General features: G+C 38.8%; 1 protein-coding gene across 3 annotated transcripts in view; it reads left to right on the forward strand.

Annotated features, from left to right (window-relative positions):
• The window catches only part of scube1 (signal peptide, CUB domain, EGF-like 1), a 260,941-nt gene that overhangs the window by 41,487 nt on the left and 193,647 nt on the right, over positions 1–25,807 (forward strand). For all 3 annotated transcript variants that reach the window (XM_073059144.1, XM_073059146.1, XM_073059145.1), the window contains exon 3: positions 1,110–1,235. In XM_073059144.1, the coding sequence (XP_072915245.1) occupies positions 1,110–1,235 (126 nt within the window). The remainder of the gene's footprint in view (positions 1–1,109; positions 1,236–25,807) is intronic.

Here is a 25,807-nt window from a genome sequence, read left to right on the forward strand (position 1 = left end):
GTAACATTTTAATGTACTCTGTGGTATGACATTACATTAGAATATAGTTCTGATGAAGTCTCAGACCTGAAGGTTAACTGTATTTCCCTTGCCGCATTTGATGCCTACCCTGTTGAGTGTTTACAACATTTTTATTTTTTATTTTACCATCCCAGCCATATCTTGCCACCACCACCTTATGTCAGGCTGAACCCATGTCATTGTGCTAAGCATTGTACTGTAATATTAAGCTTGGTGCCACATCTTTGCACCAGTACAATAATGTCAGGTCCATCCTCCTGTTAACCGCCTAAGGCTGATTACCTAAATTGTCAATTCCCGTTGCCATGCCTGCCCACTTTATGTAACATAAGTGAAATGTGAGAGATTGAATCATTGGAAAAAATCCCATCTCTATGCACAATACTTTGCAGATCTCCAGAATAAGTCCTGAATGAGTGTGCATCTAATGAAGTATTCATGTATGTACTTTCTGTTTTATGTGGACTACTTGGAGGTTAGGGAAAGCAGTAAAAGTTAAGATGAATTATGACCTTCAGAAGAACACTTAATAATTCTGGAAAGTTGTCCCGGAAGTGATATTTGGCAGGCAAACTTAATGTTTATATGAGATTATGTTACTTTAATGAAGACCACAAAATGTTTGAAATAATTGGGTTAACCCTGCCATTAAAAATATTAAGTTGTGGAATGTTGTGTAAACCTGTTAACTCTTCATTTGTTGGTAATGATAGTAGTGATTTCAATGTTTTAGTTGACATTGGATGTTTAACCAATTCGTAAATTCTTCTTTTCAAAAAATATATATTCAGAAACCTTTTCTGCATTCTTTAGTAATGTTTTGCACTGCAGCATTTTTAATATAGTTATGGTAACAGTTTTTTGTGACCATTTTCTGAACTTTCACCTTTTTTCCATTATTATTTACCACAGCACAATACGTTTGCTGTGAGTTTTTTGTACTCTTGAACTGAAAGCTCAGATTTACTGTGACAATCAAATACCTTCACTATGGTGCTTGTCTCCATTGCTGTTCATTACCTTCTGCTCTTACATAATGTCTTCCAAAACATCCTGTGCTTTACTGAGTCTTGTTAACTGTCTTCCAGATGTTGATGAATGTGACAATGACTACAATGGTGGTTGCGTTCATGAATGCATCAACATTCCTGGCAACTACAGGTGCACTTGTTACGATGGTTTTATGCTGGCGCACGATGGTCACAATTGCCTGGGTAAGTTGTATCACTTTCTTAAAAGTAGTGTTAGAATTAACATCTTTTCTATGTTTTACACTCAGTTTTCTTTGTAAATAAAGAAATGCAATTTTAATTTTGTTTACCATTCTCCTGTGGAAGAAATATTCTTCAAATATTACGTGCTTCAAGCTGAAGACTTGTGATAAATGTGTTAATGCTCAAGCAACAGCAGCCTTTCATCTTTAGTTTAACAATTTAATTTGATGTGGGTTGTTAATCCAAATAAACATGGATGGAATTCATACTCATCTCATTTGGGTGTGATATTCTGTTCATATGCTCCCTATTGTTGCGGTATGACTTTATGAACATCATACTTGAAGTGTGTGTGTTTCAGGAAATAAAGGGAGTGATCTCACATAAGAGACCAAACAGATAAAAGGGTGAGATAGGGTTGTAGATGCACATTCCATTTTTTTTTAAGATCTCCAGGTGTAACTTTAGTAAAGCTTTGGCAGAAACTGGAGAGAGAGCAGCAACAGTCATTGACCCTCACTTTTTTGTGGTTTCTAATACTGTAATTGTTTAAATTACAGTGACAATTGGAAGAAATCCTGCAATAGTTATTGGAAAGCCAATTTTCACGGCAAATGGACAAAAGCAAGAGGGCAAAGAAATTGACTTCAAGTGATTTGGGACACAGCTGCTTTAAGGAGACGGGGGTGGGGTACGGGCTGTGGAATGGTTAGAATTAGCGAATGAATAGTGATTGTCAGAATTTAAGAATATTTATTTAAGTTACTGAATTCAAGATCCAAGTTAATCCAAGATGGCGGCGCAACACAGCTTGCAGCGGCCACTCTGGAGCTGATTATCTGTTATTTGTGAAGCGGGGTGCCGTGCGCAATCATAATCAGATGAAAAACGGACGTGGGAGGTCGGAGGAACATTTGGAAATCTCCAGGAAGACCTTCTTCGTTGCTGCTGCTGCTGTGAGTTCTGGGTCTCTGTTGGGAAGAACAGGCCCCCAGTCCTCGGGGTCACGTTGCCGATGGCCGTTGGCGGGGGCGTCTTAATACGCTCAGCAGAGGATGGTGTTCGGAGAAGCTGTGCCGGAGGGGATGGTCGGAGGCTCAGAGGTTCAATGCGGTTGGAGCGCTTTCACTGTGTGCTGTGTCTGCGAGGCTGAGTTGGGCGGCGCCGTGGAAGTCCATAACGGGGGTATTCCCTTCTGCTGCCTTCATGGGATGACGAGTCTATCGGGACCCTGAGAATTTGTGGAAACTGTGTGGTGGTTTCTTTTGAACTTATAGTCTTTTAACATCTTTGGACTATTTTTATTGTGCCCATGGTCTGTTTTTTTTATCAATTATGCTATTGTTTGCACTGTTGTAGCTATATGTGTAACTATGTGGTTTTGTGCAGGTCTTGTAGCTTTAGTTTTTGGTCTTGTTTTATCTGGTGGGATTGGAGCTCCTTTCTGGGGAACGTGCTAAGATGGTAGCACAATATTAATACGCAGCAGCCTCTCCGGACTCTGGATTGGGGATTGCCAAACGTTATGTGGATTTTCTGGTGTAGTCTATTTTGTCATATGCTTTTGTGATATCATTCTGGAGGAACATTGTCTCATTTTTTAACTGCATTGCATTTGTGGTTTCTAAATGACAATAAACTGAATCTGAATCTGAAACAAAAACAATAGTTCAAGGTGGCACATGAGGTTATTACTCACAAGGTGAATTAATATTTATGCAGGTTTGTTAAGATGAGAGGTCGGTGCATTTCATTTCTGTGTGACTTTTGCCAAATCCTGTAGTGTAAAACATTAATTGTTACATCAAAAGCCCCATTAAGATTCATCCTAAATTTTTATTCCATTCCTATGTTTGTTAGATTCTCAATTTATTTGTTATATAGGAGTTCCTAACCTTTTTTATGCCATGGACCCCTACCATTAACTGAGGGGGTCCATGGACCCCAGGTTGGGAACCCCTGTGTTACACATGGGAATTGGAAGAAGGGAAATACTGTTGGTGGAGAACTTCAGGAAGTACTAATTGTATTCAAAATTTATTAGTTGGAATGGTTAATTTTCTATATTCCAAAATATCATTTGTTTCTCTCAGGCTCCATGATGTTATTTCAATGTGAAAACATTTTACTTTGTTTTGTCTAGTAATTTTGACCCAATTTGATCCAATTGCATATCTTCTTTGCAATTCTCCATGCATCCACTTAGGTGAACCCAATACAAAGCTGAAACCTGGAGCCAGGTATAACTATGGCCATCAGGTGATTTTTGGAAAATTAAATATACGGTCGGCCCTCCTTATCCGCAGTTTCTGCATGCGTGGATTCAAGCAACCGCAGATCGGGAAAACCCAGAAGTTCTCTCTCCAGCATTTGTTGTTTGAGCATGTACAGACTATTTTTTTCTTGTCATTATTCCCTAAACAATAAAGTACACCAACTATTTACATAGTATTTACATTGTGTTAGGTATTATAAGTAATCTAGAAATGACTTAAAAGTACAGGCAGACCCCGGGTTATGAATGGGTTCCGTTCCTGAGTCTATTTTGAAGTCGGAACAGGTACATCCGGTATTATTTAGCGTCAGTTAGTCAAACGTTTTTCTTAGTATTTAGTACATATTTTACCTTCCTATGCATATAAAACACTTCAGAAACATACGCATTTCAATAATTAAATAATTTTTATTTTTAATAAATAATTACTGTTGCTTAGTAATAATTGTAGCTTTCATCAGGGCAGGGCTTTTCACATGCTCCGTTAAAATCTTTCCAATGACTGACTGTAGCCTAACACTTTTCCAATGACTGATGGCGTTTCACCTCTTTCAGATCGCTTTATTACTTCCACCTTATTTTCAATCGTGATCGTGATTATTTTCGTGAACAGAAACACTGCGGATACAGAGCTGCGATGCCGGGTCCTAATGTCCACCGCACTGAGACAGGTTAAATAAGGGACTTGAGCATCCATGTTTTTGGTATCCGCAGGGGGGTCTTGGAACCAATCCCTCGCGGATAAGGAGGCCAGACTGTAGTTGGAAAATCTGTCACTACATGTAAGTTTGACAACACTGAAACGGGTCACATAATACCAGAGGTGACTCACCGCTTTGAAGTTAAGAATACCACTGATTTTCGGGGGAAATTCTCTATAAATGAGTGAGATACAATTGCTTCTTCTATGCAGTTCACTTTAGCTGGTAATTTGCTATGCTGAGGCAATTGGAACATTCCATTAAAACTTTAGAACAGTTCACTAATTTAATTTAAGTCAAACCACATTTTTTCCAAGTAACCAAAGCAGTTTCCACTTCAGATTGCCATAACACATGGCAAAGCTCTGGATTTCTACCAGTTGGAACACCAACTTAAAAAGTTTCCAAAATATTGCACTGGAAGTTTTAAAAATGCAACTTTAGCCATCTGAATGACCTTTGGGTTTTGTTCATTAGAAGCAGATTTATTATCACTGATGTATGACATAAAACTTCTTGTTTTGCGGCAGCAGTACAATGCAAAGACACATAAATCAATAAATCACTAAAACTAAATAGTGCTTAAAAGAAACAAAAAAAAGGTAGTCTTCATGGACCCCTCAGAAATCTGATGGAGGGGAAGAAGATATTTCTGAATCATTAAGTATGAATCTTCAGACTCCTTTAGCTTCTCCTGATGGTAGTCACAGAAAGAAGGCACATTCTGGATGGTGAAGGTCCTTAATAATGGAAGCCATCTTCGTGAGGCACCATTACTTGAAGATGTCCTAGCAGGCAGGGAGGGTTGTGCCCACGATGGAGCTGGATGAGTCTATAACCCTCTTGTGATCCTGTGTATTGGAGGTGCCATGCCAGGCTATGATGCAGTCAGTCAGAATGCTATCAATATAGAACTGTTGCTGTTGATCTATTGTTGTTATTGCTTGTGTTGTTCTGTGAACATGGTAGGCATGCTATGTTGGTGCTGGAATGTGTGCAAACACTCGCAAGCTGTCCCAGCACATCCTTGCGTCGTGTTGGTTTTTAACATAAATGCACATTTCACTGTATGTTTTGGTGTACATGTCATCAATAAATAAATCTGAATCAGTACCAGAAATTTGTTAGTTTTTAATGTAGCAAATCACTTCAAACACCTAACAAATTATAGTCAATATTACACCTTTTTCTGATTGTATTGTTGTGTTACACCCAGGATAGATAGTCTAGATATTTTTTTAAATATTAAAAAACTATCATAAAGAGCAGTAAACAGTAAAGAACTAAATCAACATTTGGTGTGACCACCCTTTGCCTTTAGAACTACATCAATTCTCTTTGGTACACTGTCATGCAGTTTAACAGAAAGCTGTGTAGTAGGTTGTTCCAGGCATCTTGGAGAACATTGCCACAGTTATTCAGCAGACTTTGGCAGTCTTGCTTGCTTCTGTCTCTCCGGATAATCTCAGACAGCCTTGTTGATGTTGAGATCGAGGCTTTCTGGAGGCCATACCATTTGTTGCAAAACTCCTTGTTCTTCTCACAGAAGATAGTTCTTCATGACCTTGGCCATGTATTTAGGGTCATTGTCCTGCTGCAGAATGAAGTTGGGATCGATCATTCACCTCCCTGATGGCACTGCGTGATGGATGAGAATTTGCTTGTACTTCTCAGCACTGAGGATTCCATTAATATTGAGCAGATCACCCAACTACATTTATAGAAATACAGCTCCAAACCTGTTGTGAACCTCTGCCGTGCTTCACTATTGACTAAAGACACTCATCCATGTAGCACTCTCAGCTCTTCTACGGACAAACTGCCTCCTGCTTGAGCCAGAAATTTCAAGTTTTGACTTGTCAGTCCAGACCACATATTGACATTATTCTGCACCCCAGTCCTTGTGTTTTTGTTCTTGGCTTTATTTGCACTTCCCATGAATGGCTTTTAGGTAGCAACTCTTCCATGAAGACCACTTCTGACAACACTTCACTGGACTGTGGAGGGGTGATCTTGCGTTCTTGTGTTCCGGCGAGCACTGTGAGGGTCATGTTTTTTGACTTCTCCAGTATGTTCAACACCATCCGCCCTGCTCTGCTGGGTGAGAAGCTGACAGTGATGCAGGTGGATGCTTCCCTGGTGTCATGGATTATTGATTACCCGACTGTCAGATGTGTGCTTGCAACACTGTGTGTCAGACAGAGTGGTCAGCAGCGTTGGGGCTCCACAGGGGACTGTCCTGTCTCCCTTTCTCTTCACCATCTACACCTCAGACTTCAACTACTGCACAGAGTCTTGCCATCTTCAGAAGTTTTCTGATGACTCTGCCATAGTTGAATGCATCAGTAAGGGAGATGAGGTGGAGTACAGGGCTATGGTGGGAAACTTTGTCACATGGTGTGAGCAGAATCATCTGCAGCTTAATGTGAAAAAGACTGTTGGTGGACCTGAGGAGGGCTAAGGCATCATTGACCCCTGTTTCCATCCAAGGGGTCAGTGTGGACATGGTGGAGAATTACAAATACCTGGGGATACGAATTGACACTAAACTGGACTGGTCAAACAACACTGAGGCTGTCTACAAGAAGGGTCAGAGCCGTCTCTATTTCCTGAGGAGACTGAGGTCCTTTAACATCTGCCGGATGATGCTGAGGATGTTCTACGAGTCTGTGGTGGCCAGTGCTATCATGTTTGCTATTGTGTACTGGGGTGGCAAGCTGAGGGTAGCAGACACCAACAGAATCAACAAACTCATTTGTCAGTGATGTTGTAGGGGTGGAACTGGACTCTCTGACAGTGGTGTCTGAAAAGAGGATGCTGTCCAAGTTGCATGCCATCTTGGACAATGTCTCCCATCCACTCCATAATGTACTGGTTAGGCACAGGAGTACGTTCAGCTAGAGATTCATTCCACCGAGATGTGACACTGAGCGTCATAGGAAGTCATTCCTGCCTGTGGCCATCAAACTTTACAACTCCTCCCTCGGAGTATCAGACACCCTGAGCCAATAGGCTGATCCTGGACTTAATTCCACTTAGAATAATTTACTTATTATTATTTAATAATTTATGGTTTTATATTGCTATATTTCTACACTATTCTTGGTTGGTGCGACTGTAACGAAACCCAGTTTCCCTTGGGATCAATAAAGTATGTCTGTCTGTTCAGAGCTGATAGTAGTGGTGGACTTATTCCAATTTAGAAGGAACATCAGTTTGATGTAACTCTGATTTGCTGCAATCAGTTTCTGTGGCCAACCACTATGTTTCTAGTCCTCAACCTTGCCCGTTTCTTTGTGTTTCTTCAGAAGAGCTGAAACTCCTGTCTGTGGCAAAAGTCTTGCTTGGGAGAGAGCTTGCTGATGCAGGATGACTACTTTGTGTCCTGTTGTTATGCTAACAGTGTAAGAATTGCTGAATTGAAGGTTAAACTGTCTAAAATGTCATATCTGACACACCTTCACCTTTTAGTTTGGTTGTCCTTCACCCAGTTTGATTCCTTCTGCACTCATTTCTTTTACAGTTAATCAGGTTAGCTTATTCAACTCATGTCATTGATCACTAACACCTGTTTGTAACCTTGGTTTAATCATGAACTGGGTTAAATACCTACAAAGTCATCAAGATTTTATTTGAAAAATGGTCTGTTACTTAATGCTACTTTCTTTAATGAAACACAAAAATTCCTCTGCAACATTTAATTTTTCGGAAAATGAACATTTACTAGTCTAGAATTTGCTCATTTTTACTGACACACTGGTGCAGAAGACAAAAAATAAAAATCTAAAACAAAATTTATAAGAGAAATTTAGGGTACCTAAGACTTTTGCACAATACTTTTGCAACTCTATGACTCTGTGATTTTAAAAACTGAAAGGCTTCTTGCTGTTGATGTCTAGCTGATAACTTTTGCATTTTCATAATCCTTCTGTTGTCTTCCCTCCTTAACCTCCAAAACACTTTTTGTGATTAGGGATTTGCATGAAACTAGTCTTGCTTTTCCTTTAAAGTGGTTAGTAGTTGAAAGGAATTCAAGAGTAAGAATGATCTCTAGTCATCATGAGATTCAGTCAAATTAAAGTGCCAGGATGCCAGCCAAAACCTGAGAGTGGAAAAGCAGTTGATTATCAACTGGTTCAGTACAGTATAGAAAAGTATTTTCTGATGACAAGCTCTTAATGTTCTTAAAAGTAAGAAAAAAGAACTGAAAATACTTTTTGAATGCTTTATACATGAAAAATTTCAAAGGCATGCATCCATAATGCAGCTGTGAGCTTATTCAGCATACGTCAGGTGCTGAACCATGGCACTGAGAGACAATGTCCTAGTGCTCTGATGTTGGCACTCACCACTCTTCCTCCCTTCCTCTAGGCTTCTGCTGATTATTTTGGCGGCCTGGTCTTTCTTCTCAGTTTCACAAGGCTTACCAGCTGCTGCTAAACATTGGCAGAAGATGATAAACTATGGTACATTGAGATTTTAACACAACTTTAGCTCTCGTTTCTAAACTGAAGACCTTGCTGGTCCATCTGATCTTGGCAAGGCCTGGACTATTCAGCCAGAGTACCGTATTGAATCAGGAACTGCAGTTGATTTGCTACTTCCTAAATTAAAAATGTAATTATCCCCTCCAAGCTGCTATTTTGTCTAAGATATACTAAATTCAATCAGACAGTGAAGCCTGGGGTTTTTCTGATCCAATGATTCAACTTCTTGCTAAGTATCTCTGCTATTCATGCTCGTGCCTTTAACAATATAAGGGTAATTAACTTTAGAATGGTATTGTTATGTTATGGTATTTCTATGTTTACAAATGTGATAAGTAATCTTGGGAAAAGTTCCTTTCTCCAACACCCAGCCTGTGAAAGGAAATGGATTGTGGGTGAGGGCTAATGTTTTGTCAGGTAGTGAAATGTTAAATAAATCAGACAAAAATAATGCTCAGTTTTAAGTTGATAAATATATTGGTTCCTCTTCAGGTGCAATCTATATTGCACACTACTTTTTCGGGTTTTACCACACTTTATGGTTTTTGTCCTAGTAGGACAGTGTATCACTGTGGGGCAGGGGGATGGGGTCCAGAATTACTTTACACTTGATGGTAGTTTTCAATAATTAGTATCAAATCTGTTATCCTTTGGGGGGGGGGGGGGGAGAGAAACAAAGTCCCCAGAACCTAGAATTTGTATGGCGGTTGTCAAGTAAGAGACCAAGATTACAGTGTGACTTCTTGTATAATCCACCTGCTGAGCCTGTCAAAACAATGTCCCATCTCTAACTTTAGGAAAATGTACCTACATTAGTGGCAGCTCAGTGAGCAGTCAAATTGGTGCCAAACTGGAGAAATTGCCAGGGGTGATTTAGGAGCAATCTAATTGAAGAATCAGAATCAGGTTTATTATCACTGGCATGTGTCCTGAAATTTGTTTACTTAGCAGCAGCAGTACAATGCAATACATGATAATATAGAAAGAAAGAATGAATAAAATAAAGGAATTACATTAAGCAAGCTGTGGTGGACAGTAACCCTGAGGTCTTGCCAGAAGTGTATGATTGGGTTAAGGTCAGGACTCTGACTGGGCACTCAACATTTTCTTCTTTTGAAGCCACTCCATGGTTGCTCGGGCTTTGGGGGGTTGTCCTGCTGAAGGATGAATTTCCTCCTCTGTTTAAACTTTCTGACAGAGGCTGGCAGGTTTATATCCATTCATCTTGCCATCAATTCTGACTAGATTCACAGTCCCTGCTGCTGAAAAGCATCACCATAACATGATGCTACCTCCATCATACTTTATAATTTGCCTTTCTACTCAAATTTAATGTCATCAGTAGGTTTAGATGTGAAACACTTGGTTTCCTTTTCCAAATTGTTAATGTATATCATGAACAGTTGTAGGGCCAGCACCGATCTGTGGCACACTGCACCACTTATTGCCAACCAGAGAAATACATATTTATCATAACTCCCTGCCTTTTATTGGTTAACAAACCCTCTACATTACTTTCAACTCCAGTCATCTTTATCTTATGGGTTAGTCTTTTATGTGGCATCTTATCAAACGTCCTCTGGAAATTCAAGCATACCTGATCCCATCTACCACTGCGATTGTTATGTACTTTTAAAAAATCAGTAATTTTATCAATCAGGACCCGCCCTTCTTGAATCCATACCTGTCAGCTCACGCTCCTGCTCCTCCCCTTCCTCCTACCCTTTTGTTCTGGCTTTTACTCTCTTTCAGAATCAGAATCAGGTTTATTATCACCGGCATGTGATGGAAATTTGTTTAACTCAGCAGCAGCAGTTCAATACAATACATAATATAGAAAAAAATGAAATAAAATCACTAATAATAAAATATAAATAAATCAATTACAGTATACGTATATTGAATAGATTTTAAAAATGTCCAAAAAACAGAAATATTTTTTTAAAAAGTGAGGTAATGTCAAATGGTTCAATGTCCATTTAGGAATCGGATGGCAGAAGGGAAGAAGCCGTTCCCGAATCACTGAGTGTGTGCCTTCGGGCTTCTGTACTTCCTACCTGATGGTAACAGTGAGAAAAGGTTGTTGCTGCGGCAGCACTCCTCTAGTTGGCATATCTCACTCCTGTATGCCCTCTCGTCCCCACTTGAGATTCTACCAACGATGGTAGTATCATCAGCAAGTTTATAGATGGTATTTGAGCTATGCCTAGCCACACAGTCATGTGTATAGAGAGAGTAGAGCAGTGGTTTAAGCACACACCTCTTAGATACGCCAGTGTTAGTCGTCAGCAAGGAGGATATGTTATCATCAATCAGCACAGATTGTGGACTTCCAGTTAGGAAGTTGAGGATCTAATTGCAGAGGGAGGAACAGAGGCCCAGGTTCTGCAACTTCTCAAGCAGGATTGTGGGAATGATGGTATTAAATACTGAGCTATAGTCAATGAACAGCATCCTCACATTGCTGATTGTGTTGTCAAGGTGGTCTAAAGCCGTGTGAATAGCCATTGAAATTGCGTCTGCCATGACCTATTGTGGCATTAGGCAAATTGCAGTGGGTCCAGGTCCTTACTGAGGCAGGAGTTCAGTCTAGTCATGACCAACCTCTCAAAGCATTTCATCACTGTCGGTGTCAGTGCTACCGGGCGATAGTCATTAAGGCAGCCCACATTATTCTTCTTCCAGTCCTGATGAAGGGTTGGGACATAAAACATTATTTCCCTCCTTATTTGCTGGGTGATCTGCTGATTTCTCCAGCATTTTGTGTGTGTGATTAACCAACTGAAATGTCGATCAAAGTCACACAGAATTACTCTTCAAATGGGAAGGGAAGTGCTTTTAAAAAAATGAGAATTAGGGCATGGTAATATACTGATATTTCACAATGAAATCCTGTTTCTCTTTCTTGTCTTCTTTCCTTCCTTTTCAACAAACAGCAGAGAAGTTAATCTGACACTTCTCTTTTTAAAAGCTTTTTGAAAATTATGAGCATTGGCTTTGATTGGCTACCAGAGACAGTATCAACTGGAATAACTGTGAGTCAATAAAAATAGACAAGACATGTTTACATCCACCTCCTTCACTTTCATTGGAGATCTTCCTCTAAGTTTTCAAGTCGCTTTTGCCTACAAATGTGATATGAATAGGAAGAGATGCTTTGCTGTTAATGTTATGCCCTTAGATAGTTAATCTCATGGTCTTGATCAAAAATATTACTTCAAGCTGCCTTCGCATTAATTATTTTGGACCACCACCTCTGGATATGCAAATTACATGCACACTGTGAGAACTTAAAATAAACTTCCCAAATCCACAAGGGTTGATTTGTCAAGAACACCTTGAAATTAATATTGTAATGCATATTTAGAAAGTTGATTAAAATCATTAAAGTGCTGAGATGACCCTTGACTTTCTACCCCAATTATAAAATGGGATCCTTTTACATATAAGTGTTTCTGAGCTGCAACTTGAAAAGGAAAGATTGTGGGGTGGAAGTTGTGGAGCATTGATATTTCCCTTTTTTTAGCAGTTGGAAGGAATAATTGAGGAAGAACATTTTTAAGGATGAGTAAATCACAAACACGAGAAAATCGGCAGATGCTGGAAATCCAAAGCAACATACACAAAATGCAGGAGGAACTCAGTAGGTCAGGCAGAATGTATGGAAAAGAGTAAACAGTCAACATTTTGGGCCAAGATGCTTCTTCAGAACTGAGAGGGAAGGAGCGGGATGCCCGAATTAGAAGCCACAAGTGCGACTTCCCAGTGGCCAAACATTTTAATTCTAATTTACATTCGCTTTCCGACATTCGATCCATGGCTTCGTCTTGTGCCAAGATGAGGTCACCTTCAGGGTGGAGGAGCAACACCTTATTTTCCATGTGGGTACCCTCCAACCTGATGGCATGAATACTGATTTCCCCCCCCCCCCTTCTGGTGAATAAAATTTCCCTCCCCCCACTCACCACTCTGACCTTTTACTACTTCTCACCTGCCTATTACTTCCCCCGGGCCCCCTTCCACTTTCCTTTCTCCCATTGTCCACTCTCTCCTATCAGATCCTCTCTTCTTCAACATGAGCTTTCCTATCCACCTGGCCTCACCTATCACCTTCCAGCTAGTCTCTTTCCCCTTCCCCCAGCTTCAAATTCAGGCATCTCACCCCTTGCGTCTCAGTCCTGAAGAAAGGTCTTGGCTGGAAATGTTGACTGTTTACTCTTTTCCATAAATGCTGCCTGACCTTCTGAGTTCCTCCAGCATTTTCTGTGTGTGGTTTAAGGATGAGTAATCAGTGCTGGCCTCACTATCATTACCCAAATCCCATAGGTGAATAAAAGAACAATTTAATGATTAATGGAGTACAGAAATGTGGAGTTTTGCAGTATTTTTGTTTATCCTGAGTATAGAATACAATTAAATAATTGGTGAGCATATGTTCATGCTCTTGTGCTGCTGTAGCCTATCCACTTAAAGGTTCAACATGTTGTGCATTCAGAGATGCTCTTTTGCACACCACTGTTGTAACATGTGGTTATTGAGTTATTGACACCTTCCTGTCAGCTTGAACCAGTCTGGCCATGCTCCTGTGACGTCCCTCATTACCAAGGCGTTTTCACCCACAGAACTGCTGCTCACTGGATGTTTTTGTTTTTTTTGCACCATTCCCTGTAAACTCTAGAGGCTATTGTATATTAAAAAAAAAATCCCAGGAGTTAAGCAGTTTCTGTGATATACAAACCACCCCATCTGGCACCAACAGTCATTCCACTGTTGGTCACTTAGATCAAATTTCTTTCTCCATTCTGATGTTTGATCTGAACAACAACCAAACCTCTTGACCAAATCTGCATGTTTCTATGCATTGTGTGGCCGCCACATGGTTGGCTGATTAGATATTTGCACTAATGGCCAGGTGTACCTAATAAAGTGGCCACTGGGTGAATTTCATTATAAACTTGCAACGGTCACTTTACTGACTATTTACTTTGGACTCCTGTATATGTTTTTTATAGGATTAGCATTGCTTGTGTCTTAGAGTTCAAGCATCATCAGTTTGTCAGATCATAGTCTCAGATAACTCACAAGAGTAATTTGAGGAAGTTGGTGACTGGTGGTGATGCAGTTGAATACTTGTCTATTTGTAACAGCCCTGTAACAGTCTGTGCATTTGGACATGTGAATTCTCTGGAGTTTAGCTAAATACATCTCTGATAGTAATCCTCTGCTCAGTTATAGGTGTGTTTCTAGGGTTAAAATAAGCAAAATAGCACAAATTAAAAACAGTTGATCCAATTAGATTGATACTCAACTGATTTTGGAAATTACAGTGCTGTGTAAAAGTCTCAGCCCCATATACTGTAGTTAGGGTGCCTAAGACTTTTGCATGGTACTGTAGTAATTTTATGTATTGCACTGTACTGCTGTCGCAAAAATAAGCATGTTTCATGACATAAGTGAATGATGATAAGCCTGATTCTGATATAGGTCTCTATTGTGGATTGAGAGTGGGAAGGAGGCAGGGAGAGGGGAATCATGGTTGGTGGTTGGTGGAATGGGGAAAAAGAGGGGAGAGAGTGGTATGCACCAGAGAGACATTCTGTAATGAAATATAAAAAGAATTGTTTGGAATCAAATGCCTTGCCTGGTATCTCAGGGCTGGGTGTGTTTGCACTCCACCCCGGCATTCCTTTTCAACCACCTGTCCCACACCCCTCTCGCGGTGCTCCACCCTCACTATTCCAGCATCCTTTGCTCCTGCCAGCTTTACAAACTCGCTCCCTGCTCCACATTGACAAATACAGTTACTGTGCAAAAGTCTTAAGCACCCTAGCTATATATATGTACCTAAGACTTCTGCACAGTACTGTACATTGGAATTGTGAACCAGGAGCTTCTTATTTCTTTCTCATCTCAGACTGCTGCTCCCAGTAATAGGTCACCATTTCACATTTCTCACTCCTATACTCAGTGTGAACTATGTAACGCTCATGTCTCATGGAAGCACTTTATAGCTGGAATTGAGACAGGATTGAAGAGGGTTGCGATTTTCAGCCACTACATAGCTGCAAATGCTTGAATTGGTATCTTTTCTTGAAATTTTGTTTGTACGAAGGAATAACATCTAGTCATGTTAATTACTACAGATCTTTAAATGTGTGGCACTCTGCTACTTAATACACAATGAAGTAATCTGTGTACAAAGTAGCACAGTGCCACAACATTGTGGTACTCTGCTACTTCACAGTACCATGTGTACCATGACAAATGCCTGCTTCTCAGACTGACTTAGAACCTACCTCATGAGGCTGGCGCATTCATGCTGTACTCAACTTCCAAATAGGATGGATTTCAAAACCCAAGCCATTTATGCAGCAAATTGTTTCCTTTATTCAAGTAACAGTATCTGTAAATCCTTGATGTGATCCCAATGTTTAGGAAGACATTTCAACAAAGTTATCAACAGGCATCACACAAGTGATGCTGCAACGTAGAAGGAGAATTGAAATCTCAAAAAGGGCTGTGTCCAAAACAGAAGAACCTTAAATGGAGTCAAAAGTTGCCTTGAAAAGTAGTCATAAATACTGAGCTACTTGTTAATAATAAGGAGCTGGGTCTAGTTAACCAATATGTCTCTTTTCATACAGAAAATCTGAAAGGTACTTCACTCAAAATAGTTAGTAGTTTGTCTTCAACAGACAATCATTTCTCCTGTCGTTGATGCAGAACATATCCAGGGTTACAAGGGCTTTGGTATTATGACCATGGGTCAAGTTCATTTATGCAAACCTAACAAATTCCTCATAACAAGTTCTTTGCATGTTGCTTATGAAACTTCCAACTACGGTAGTCGGAGAAAACAGGAATTCAAACAATGGAAGAAATTTCCTTTATGTTCAGAATAGATTCAGTCTTTCAGTATGCTCTAGTTTGTGAAAGAAATGAGTGAAGAGTTTTAACATAACTTTCAACATTTCATTTTAACCATATTTCTAAGAGTCATATGTACCATTAGACCAAACCATCTTGTAAAATATGCCTATTCCAAATTGATTGCCAATATACTTTTCCTCTACCTCTACTTCAGTGAAATTCTGAAGTTGCTTTAATGGTACTTTGAGGGATTCTGTACGTTTCTGGCTCTCTAAAACTTGGTTTCTTAGGAGTTGTTTTTTTTTCATGGCAGCAAGTTTTAACCTATTAGCTGTGAGTGTAGAATTACAACCTAGCAGGAATTCACACCTGAACATTTCCCTTCAGAGTTTTGTTAATCACTGTACTGGAACTGGATTTTTTGAAGTTTGCTATGACAATTAAGATGACCAAACTGTGAATATCTGCTATGCTTTGTTACTGCATGTGCTACGTATGCTAACAAGCTAGATACCAGTTCCTGCTTCCTTTATTAAGCTTTCCTTTGTCAGAATTGGGTAGGAATTATTGGAAAATTACTTGCATGGCTTGATGCCTGTTGGTGCCTGTAAGACTGCCACAAGCTTACTTCTTCAAAATTTAGTCAATATCTTGCAGAGTAATGATTTAAAAACTTGACCAGATTGGCTAGACTATATCTGAAGTACAGTTGGCTGTTCTAGGCAACACCCCTTGTGAAGAATGCAAGAGGGAAGGAAAATCAGTGTAGTTTTACCGCATGGTCTCCAAGGGTTAAAGTATAAATAAAAGTTATAACGTAGACCAGGAAGTACTCTTTGAAATCGTGAATATGATGATTGCCAACATGTGCTACTCTGGGGAACATAGAATCTAATTGTACAACAGTCCAAAAAACTGTGCAAATGAATTTATTTGTATGTTTAGATTTTTCCCACTTAAGAGTGAAGAGGACATTGGTGAAATCTAAACTTCCAATACAAATTCGCTGGTCCCTTTATCTCTCTCCACCAACTGAAGGAACTTTTGTTTGTGTGCCAGTTATGAAGGCCTGTCAAAACTTTGGGAAAACAACATCTGGATGAAGCTCCAAACTCTGATCTGAAATAGAACAGAGGACTGACTGTATTAATAACAACAAATTGCAATGATATAAATAAGTAATGGGAACAGTATTCTGATTTTTCTCTAGCAAGGCTTTTAGATTATCTAACTTCTCCATAGGAAGGGAATTTGGATCTTTAGATTATGCAATGTGTTAATAGGCTATATATATATTTTTTAAAAATTTACTACTTCGGGTTGTGTGATAGATGAATGCACTACATAGTGTCTTTAATTCAGTCCTCCAGTGGAAAGGTGGTTCCATTAGAGCATGAAATCAGCTACAAAAGGCTAGTTTAACTCTACATACAAGGAACTTTAGAATAATTGCTTACAGCTTTTGAAGATGGATAAGCCCATTTTATTAACAATAAGGAAAAAGATAGGACCCAACAACTTTAGGTTTGTGTGGGAAATTTATAAATTTAAAAGCAAATACAAACGTTTGTATGTTGGTGGCTTGTGACTATTCCTCAGAAGGTTAACAGCAAGTTCTGTAGTCAAAATTCAAGGGCATAGAAGAGCAAGTGATTTTCCTGTCTTGTCACAAAGGGTGTAGGAAGCCACTGCATCAACTTCCAGATGCTTAATGTCAACAAATTGCAACACTAATTGGTTTAAGATTGCATTGTCAAAGGCTTGATTAAAGAAGTCTGTTGTACACTCCTGTTTCTTTTGATTTTAACATTTATTTTCCTTTAGTTGGGACAGCTGCATACAGTATGTTGATAATTTTAGAGGGTTTTGATGAAAGTTTCTTGAATTCACGCAGACTAGTTTTTATTTATATTTTTCAATTTGTTGCCTAATTGAGTTGCAGAGATTCTTCTGCATTGTGGGAGCTCCTGAATTTGCATTTGCAACATCACATTTCTGAACTTGCAGCCTATTTCTTTTTGAGTTCTTTACCTTTTGGGGGGGGGGGGGTTTCAGAAAAGTTGTCATTGAAAGATGTGATCTGCAGTGACGGCTCAGGAAAAAAAAACATTGTTCCCTTTTCAAGTATTATTGATAGAGACCCCCACATGCTACTTGCTACTGTCTTTGTTTCCTATACCAGGCAGAGGATATGGATTTATTTAATTTTTTTGCTGGAGGTTGTTCTGGTCAATTGCTGTGCATAATGTCCAGAGAACAGAGGCAGGAGAGAAAATGATTCCTTTGAATCTAGTGATCTTTGTTTTTCAGTATGGGTTAATCTGAGCCAAGTTTCCCAGGGCCTTTGACTTCAGTGTACGGATGGATTGGTAGGGGATTGAAAGAGAACAGCATAAAAACTGAATGTCACAACACCAGGGCAGCAGAGCTATGTTGTGGCGTGAATGCATATCACAGGGCTAATTAGCTTTCCAAATAGGAAGCATTCAATGATGATCTCTGATATTATTTTCATTTTCTTTTGTTTATGTTTTTTATATTTATTTGGCAGTATACTTGTTCACAGAGGCATGGGAATATGGATTTAGGATTTTATGAGTCTTGAACTTGGGACATTGCACAAAAAACAATGTTTTACACTGCTGGATCGCCTCTATCTGGTTTTATTGACTCGTTAGATTTGAATCTGAATGGATATTTTAGTTTAGAAAAATAGATTTTGTATGTAAACTGAATTGGCATTGTTTTTATGGCTCATTTTCAATTTGTTCAGTTGAAGCATAAAGCTAGGAAGGATTCCACTTTGGAATTTGATGAAATAGCTGACCTAGTCATGGTGGTTGTTGTATTGGTAGCTCTGTAGCCTCAGGATGTCTGGAAACAAAGAAAAATCATTTGTGATTCCTGTTCGCAATTACTATCCCAATGACGGCTATTGAAGGAATGAATGATAGGTGAGGAGGTTTGGCCACACTCACTGTCATGGCTCAGATGAAAGTTGCTAGCTTTTATGCCAGGGTACTGGAAGAGAATCAGCACAAATGAAACCATACTTCAGCAAGGAAAAATTCAAGAGTTCACTAGATGAAAATTTGATGGGAAGGATTGTAATCCCTAAGGAATTTGTCTAACTCTTGATAGAAGGGAGCTCTGGGGCATAAGATAGTGCAAAAGATTCAGTGATTATAAGCCATTCCTTTACTGGAAATGTGCTCTGGAGGAATGGATCAACAGTTGTTCTTGATGAAAACATCTGAAGTTGTTCTTAATCTAGTCAGTGTGACTCCAGTCACACCCATGTGGTTGACCCTAACCTGCTCTCTGAAGTCCCCGAGAAAGCATCTAAGTTGAATGTGAGCAGTGTAAGCTGTAATTTCCCACGATGCCCAAATGCTGAGAATGATGACAATCTACGTGTTTCTGAAAACCAGATTCTTCATTGCCTAAGTTAAAAAAACTCATAAAGTATACATTTTGAGTAAGTGAACGCAACTTGCAGAAATTAACTATTTCAAAGAAAAGTCAACTCACAATCTGAGGATATTCCAAGGAATTTATTGGGCATAGTATTTTCATAATATAGGAAATGGAAATGACACTTTAGGCAGAGCAAGCACTCATAGCCAAGAATCTGATGACTTATTGTTAGTTATGTTGGTGGAAGGATAAATAATGGCGAGAACAGTTGAAAAAAACTCTTTGCTCTTCTTAGAAATAACACCATGAAATGCATTGTTCACTTAGAAAAAGTAGAGTGAGCTTTGAATTTATGTTTCATTTGGAAGGCGACATCTCTGATTCTGCAGTACGTGTTAAGAATTGTAGCACCTGTAAACCTAGACTATGCGCTCAAGCCCCTGAAGGGAAACTTAAACCCCAAGAGTATGTGTCTTAGAGGTGAGAGTTCTACTACAGTACTTAGCTAAGGCTCTACTGTTATGCTAAATGAGGTGGATTCAGAATTGATGCAACAGCTGAAAGTTAGACATCCATGATGTGTTGTGGGCCACCAGCAATAGAATTATATTCCATAATAGTCTGACATCTCGTGATCCAATGTATCTCTTTCTTTGTCATTACTGACAATCCGTACAGCCATCTCTGGCTCCAAGAGAGGTGTCCCAAACAGCAGGTTGGGATCAGCATGAGGCATGAATAAACTGAGGTGCCATTCCGGGAAAGCTCAAGAAAAGAACAACGATTATGATAAATGGTGTAACAGCTTGCTATGGAAAGCTAATTGATCCCAGGCCCAGTAGATCAGATGAAAACACTGCAGTCTTGCCACATTTGGTTGTGAACATTTACATTTCCACTGGAGGAGGCTTCTTGAACAATCCTTTCTTGAAAGTGCATAAATCAAGGCTGAAGTATTTGCAACCATCTTCAACCAGAAGTGATTGAAAGCTCATCTGTCCCAGTCTCCTTCCATGGACCCGCTATTACAGAAGCTGGTCTTCATTCATTTTAATTCAATCCACATGTATTACAATAAAGGATAATGGGGACTGCAGCAGTTTGGCTATAATCTTGTGTTCCAGATCCAGCTGCAGCTCCTGGCTGTTCAGGTTCAGTACTGCTCCAACACCTGCATTCTGCTGACAAAGTGGAAAGAAGTTCTGGTTTGTCCTGTCCATAATAAGTAGGACAAATATTATCTAACCTACATTCACCTTCATTAAAATAATGGAAGATATTTCAACAGGGCTACCAGACAGTGTTTAGTCATGTTTAACCTCCTTGCTGATGTTCCTCCTTTGAATCCTCCAAGAGCATTCGTCTCCAGATCTCATTGCAGCCTTGGTACGTGCAAGTAAAAGTGTTGAATTTTAGAGGTGAGTTGAATGTGACTGTCTTTAATATCAAAGAAATGACGTGGACCTCACCGTCTGAACTTAATACTCTGGAGATGTATGTTTTTTTGTGGACAATGCTCAATTGTTAGAATCTGATCTGAACACTCTACCCATCTGGAGGTTATTAAAGCCTTCAGTCAGCAACAGTCTGATGCTACCTTGATGACCTGCCAGCATGTCCTCTTGCTCTGCATTTCATAACTCCTACATTCCTTTGTCTGTGCTCTGGTTTTCTATCCACTCCCATTTATTCCTGGGCCAAATAACCTTATTTACACAGTTACCCAGTTAGAGGCATTTCCCCCTCCCGCACCCTCCCTGCAACTTTACAAGCTTCTTTTCTCTCCTTCCTAGTTCTAACTGCATCTTTAACCTGAAGCAGCAACTCTGTTTCCCATCCCACAGATACAGGCTGACTTGCTGAGTGTTTCCAATATTTTCTGTATTTATTTTACCTCATTGAGAGAAACAGGTGCAAAACTGTGATCCCATATTATATTGTGGTAACTGGAGGCTCACTGAAATTAGCAGTGCATTAGAAGCCATGTATAAACAACAGAGCTCATTTGGTGAATGGAACATTCAGTCCTTCAGTAGACACTGAAATAATCCACTTCTCAATTTACTTTAGGGGCTGTCAGCAGCAATGGCATCAGACGGTTGCTGGCTGAAGGCTTTAATGACATCCAGATGGGTAAAGTGTTCATATCAGGTTCTAACAATTGTGCATTATCCACAAAAACATACGTGTACAGAGTATTGAGTTCAGTCAGTGAAGCCCATATCATTTCTTATATTTTAGATCATCATCTGGTCATTTTCATTTTTAAAACTCAAACCATTACTTGTTGAATTAAAAATTAAATCCAAGTCTTTTACATGTTTGCAGCTAAATTGCATCCTCATTCCCAGTTTTCATTATTTTGTTATGAATTAATATAATTAAATGAAAGCATTACATCAGAGAAACAGTATTGTTAGTTGAAGTACATCATTAATGATTTATTGAGAGATTACAGCAATGTATAGCTTGTTTCCAAAAGGCAACACATAGAAGAGTGCGGAGATAGCAATATTAAAACAATTATTCAGACTTTTATTGGGGCTGGGTGGGGGTGCTATTGAAAGCCCAATAATATAGTTTGAAGTGTCAAGTATATCCAGTGCATTTGGAATGTCTCCCAATTGTTCATAGTTGTCTGTGACATTCATCCTTGAAGTATGGGAATATGTGGAAAATTTGCTCTCTGAAAGATAAGTTTTCATTTAAAACATCAGGATAAAAGTAAAACCTGTCAGTGGGAGCAGCCAGTGCATTAGACTTGATACCAATCTTGTAATGACTGCTTTTAAGAAATTCTGCACGTGTTGCGACATCCCTGTACAAGTGCTAGACACTCTCTGATACCCTGCCACAGGGCTAATTCTTCAAATATTAATCTAGACAAGGAGTGTCAATCAGCTATTCAGCTGTAGGGACCGTCATCAAGCCTAATCCTGCCTCTGTCAAATAGACATCCAGCTGAGGGCTACTGGTTAGTGATCAGAGCCAGGGAACAATAGCTGATTCATTTTACCCTCCTTTAGCTGGTGATTCTGAAACCTTTTCCAATTTTCACTTAAGGGTCAGCAAACCCAACATTGCTGTGCAGTCTTGCTTATCTGCATGAGTCCTAGTCAGATGAGATTGAACTTTAGTTTGATAGAATCACCAGTTTAATTTGGTCAAACACTACCCTAGGCTTCAATTTAATCAGAAATGAAAAGTGGTTTCAATGTTATGAAAGGCACACTGTTATGACCCCTGATGTATCTTTTATGTAGTTAATGATGTAAAACAGAGGTATATGCAACCCAAGGTTTCAGAGGAGAGTTATGTCAATTACATTGTCAGCCCTTTTATTTTAACATTTTGATGAAAAGCAAGCAGTGAATACACAAACTAATCATCTGCCATTGCAGGATCTGTAGAAATGAGAAATTTGCACATCCGTAAGCACTTTGAAAGAGGAGGCTCAGACTGCATGAAATAATATTTTAATGATTTGAATATAAATTAAAAGAGAATGAAACAGGAAGTCATAAATTTAGAGCTCTAATCTAATTGAAGAGATTCAATTACATCATAGTAGTCATTAAAAAGCTTGCAAGTTTAATAATAGCCCAGCACATGAGGAATCCATTTTTTTTACTATTTCACATCTGTGAAAACTGGATTTTATTATGTGCTTCGGTTTAGTTTATTACACTGTAAATAAATTATTTCCAGGGCTGGTATAATTATCACCAATTCTATCCAGCTGGTTACATTTTCCTTTCCAATTACACAGGATTTTATTTCTTAGCTACAAATCTGTTGAATGCACTTAATAGATACTGAAACAGAATTATTAACTTGATGAATCTGGTTGCAACATTGTCATAAATTACAATATGTTTTAAATTGATCTGAACACCAATATTTTGGTGCTACTTTTTAATATGCTTTTGATGTTTTACCTCCATTTTCATTTTGATATTCAGAAAGGCATATACTCATAGTCAAATATGTAGTTCATGATTAGAACTAAGTGACATAATTAACAGTTGGAGGGTATTAAGAGGGCGAGCCCCCCTGATGACACATTGTTTTTTCAAAGTATGTGATTCAGTTATGGAAATAATAATGGACAGAGGATGGAGGAATAAAGATCTGTGTAAATGCTGAATTGTAAGAGGTAAAATTTGTTTTTGCAGAAGAAGACTGGTCAGTACATTTAACTGGATTAAAATTCTGAGAATTTGAAAGGCAGAGGAAAGGATGGCCTGCAAGGTTGAGTGCAGATTAGATGTGCCCAATAATCTACTTTTAATTCAGACTTTTTTCTTGCCTGTAAAAGGGAACCCGTCTGGTGAATAAACTGATTGGGCTACAAACTCTGAATGCCAAAGAAAAATAAGAACTAAAGCAGTTTACAGCTTTCCTTCAGTTTAACCCCTTTTCTTCTGGGCATCTTGATCAGAATTTAGTTTTGGTTAAGTATATAAGGCTGCAAATTATTCACCCGAGGGAAAGGGGTTAAAACCCCAGTCTTGTCAGGAATTTCTTACTTGCAAGTAAGAAATTCCTGAAGGCCAGCTTCATTCCTGAAGTTGCTGAGATCAGAGCTGAAAGCACACAGACATGAGTTTTCTCCACCTTCATCCTAGAGATGAAATCCCCTCAATCACTAATTTGACCAGAAAATGAACTTGTATACAAAATGGTTTTACTCCTCTGTATTCCTGAGTTCTCTTTCACTGAAAGAATTTCACTGTTACTGAGGCCCTGCTTTGTGAACCAGCAGGATCTTTGATCTCCAGTGTTTGTCAACAGGAATTTCTCATTTACAAGTGAGGAATTCCTGATGATACTGAGCCTTTTAACAGATTTCCCTTATGCTGGCACGTAAAACTGTTTCCGTTCATTTCTCAGTTGCAACATGTTTGTTTAGGATTAAGTGGCAATGATTTAATTTTGTCAATTTTAATCCCCTTTATTGATGCGCTGTTTCAATTGGAAGTTGTTTTTTTGCCTCAGCTATGTGTTTTGAGTGGGCTGGGAATGATAGGAGAGGTTATAAGCAGTCTAGACTCCCCATTGACTGTGAAAAGGGTGCAGACATTACACAGCATCAATTAGCAGTATACAAAGTTAATCCTTTGTACAAACAAAAGATTTCAGGAGGTCAGTGTGTGATCATTAAAGGCATTATCTGATGACCATAAAGGAAAGAAAGAATGAAAACCATGAAGTAAGATGGTTTTCTATCTTCCCAAACTGGCTGCCTTTACAAATCTACTTTACAATACTTTTTAATGTATTTCATTTATTTTACAGCTAATAAAATATGGACCATTAAAGTGTAGTTTTTGTTTGCATTTTATCCTGGTGATTTTTTCATGAACAGCATTAAAGCAATGGCAGGCATGATGAGAAATTGCCAATGCTTGCACATTTTATAAAAATCAGCCATATTCATGAAAATATTAAGTGCAGTTTGTCTAGTTGTTGCTACGAATAGTTGATTTCATTGAATCTGATTGACCATTAAATCAGGTTGCATATTTCAGAAATGGTTACCGGTAATTTGAAATTCATGCCCATTTTTAATGAATGTTTTCATTATTTTAAAAATTAATGTCTTCATATTTTCAGAGCAAAACTAAGTACTTTTAAATCACAGTGACACGTATGTATTTAATGAAGTGAGCACCTCCTTGCTTAAAAGCAACAAGCAAATGCTGGAGGAACTCAGCGTGCCAGGCAGCATCTATGGAAAAGAGTACAGTTTAACATTTTGGGTTGAGATTCTTCATCAGGACTCTTTTCTCTTGTTTGTGATAGATCTCCTTGCCTCCATTCCCTCTCTAGTTAATGATTTTATGATTACCTAGTCCACAGTTCCACCTACTATTGCTCCTGCCAGAGCCTCCTCCTGCTGCTTACTTAGAATTTTCCTCTTATTAAGTGGGCTCCTCATCTTACCCAGCTGTAGGGAGTTCATTGGTTGTACTTCCAGAAATTACTCTGAGTAATCTTATTCTTCCCAGGGATATTTTCCACATAATCTTCACTTTTCTGGATTAAAGCAACTGCACTTCTTCTCCATCCCACTCCTTCAGAGCACAGGCTTAGAAACCTACCTAATGAGTACCCTGCACTCAACTCAAAATCCCGTATTGATCTATTCGTCTTATTCCTTCAGATCCTGGTCCTTTTTTTTGAAATCTCAATACCTATTACTCAGTTATATTATGCTTATCCCTCAGCTTCACTTCTACATATCCTTCACCATGAACCCAGGTCACAGGATGCTTTTCTCATTGAAATCCTTTTCCCCCAACAGAGAATTCAAAACTGACAGGCTTGTACTTTCAGTAATTTTAGGCTGTGTTTATTGTGTAATTAATATTTCAGTAATATTGCAAATATATTGTTGATTAAGCTTTTTTTAGATAATTCATTATGGGTTAAATGTAAAAGTGTGTAACTGGCATACATCTTTACGCCACTATGTCATATGCATGCACCTCGCTTAAAGTAAAATCAAAGTTTCCTTGAATATCTCTGGCTCCCTTGTTTTCCTTTCAGTTAGTTTTATGTTTTAGAGTTACAAAATATAATAATGGTGCTGAGGAAGTTTTAAACAAATCTAAGATGACTATCTATATGTTGAATTGCAGGAAAGTATTTGAGTTTAATAAAAGTGCTGAACGTAGTTTCTTAAGAAAAGGAGATGGTTGAGTTTTAAAAAAAAAAGCCAAAATTTGACTAAATTCACAGGTCCATAAACAGTGAGTACTGGATGATAACAATTATAAATTTAAAAAAGCAGAAATGGCTGACTACATCAAACGATAG

This window comes from Hemitrygon akajei, chromosome 10 (genome assembly GCF_048418815.1).
Source record: "Hemitrygon akajei chromosome 10, sHemAka1.3, whole genome shotgun sequence".
Taxonomy (NCBI): domain Eukaryota; kingdom Metazoa; phylum Chordata; class Chondrichthyes; order Myliobatiformes; family Dasyatidae; genus Hemitrygon; species Hemitrygon akajei.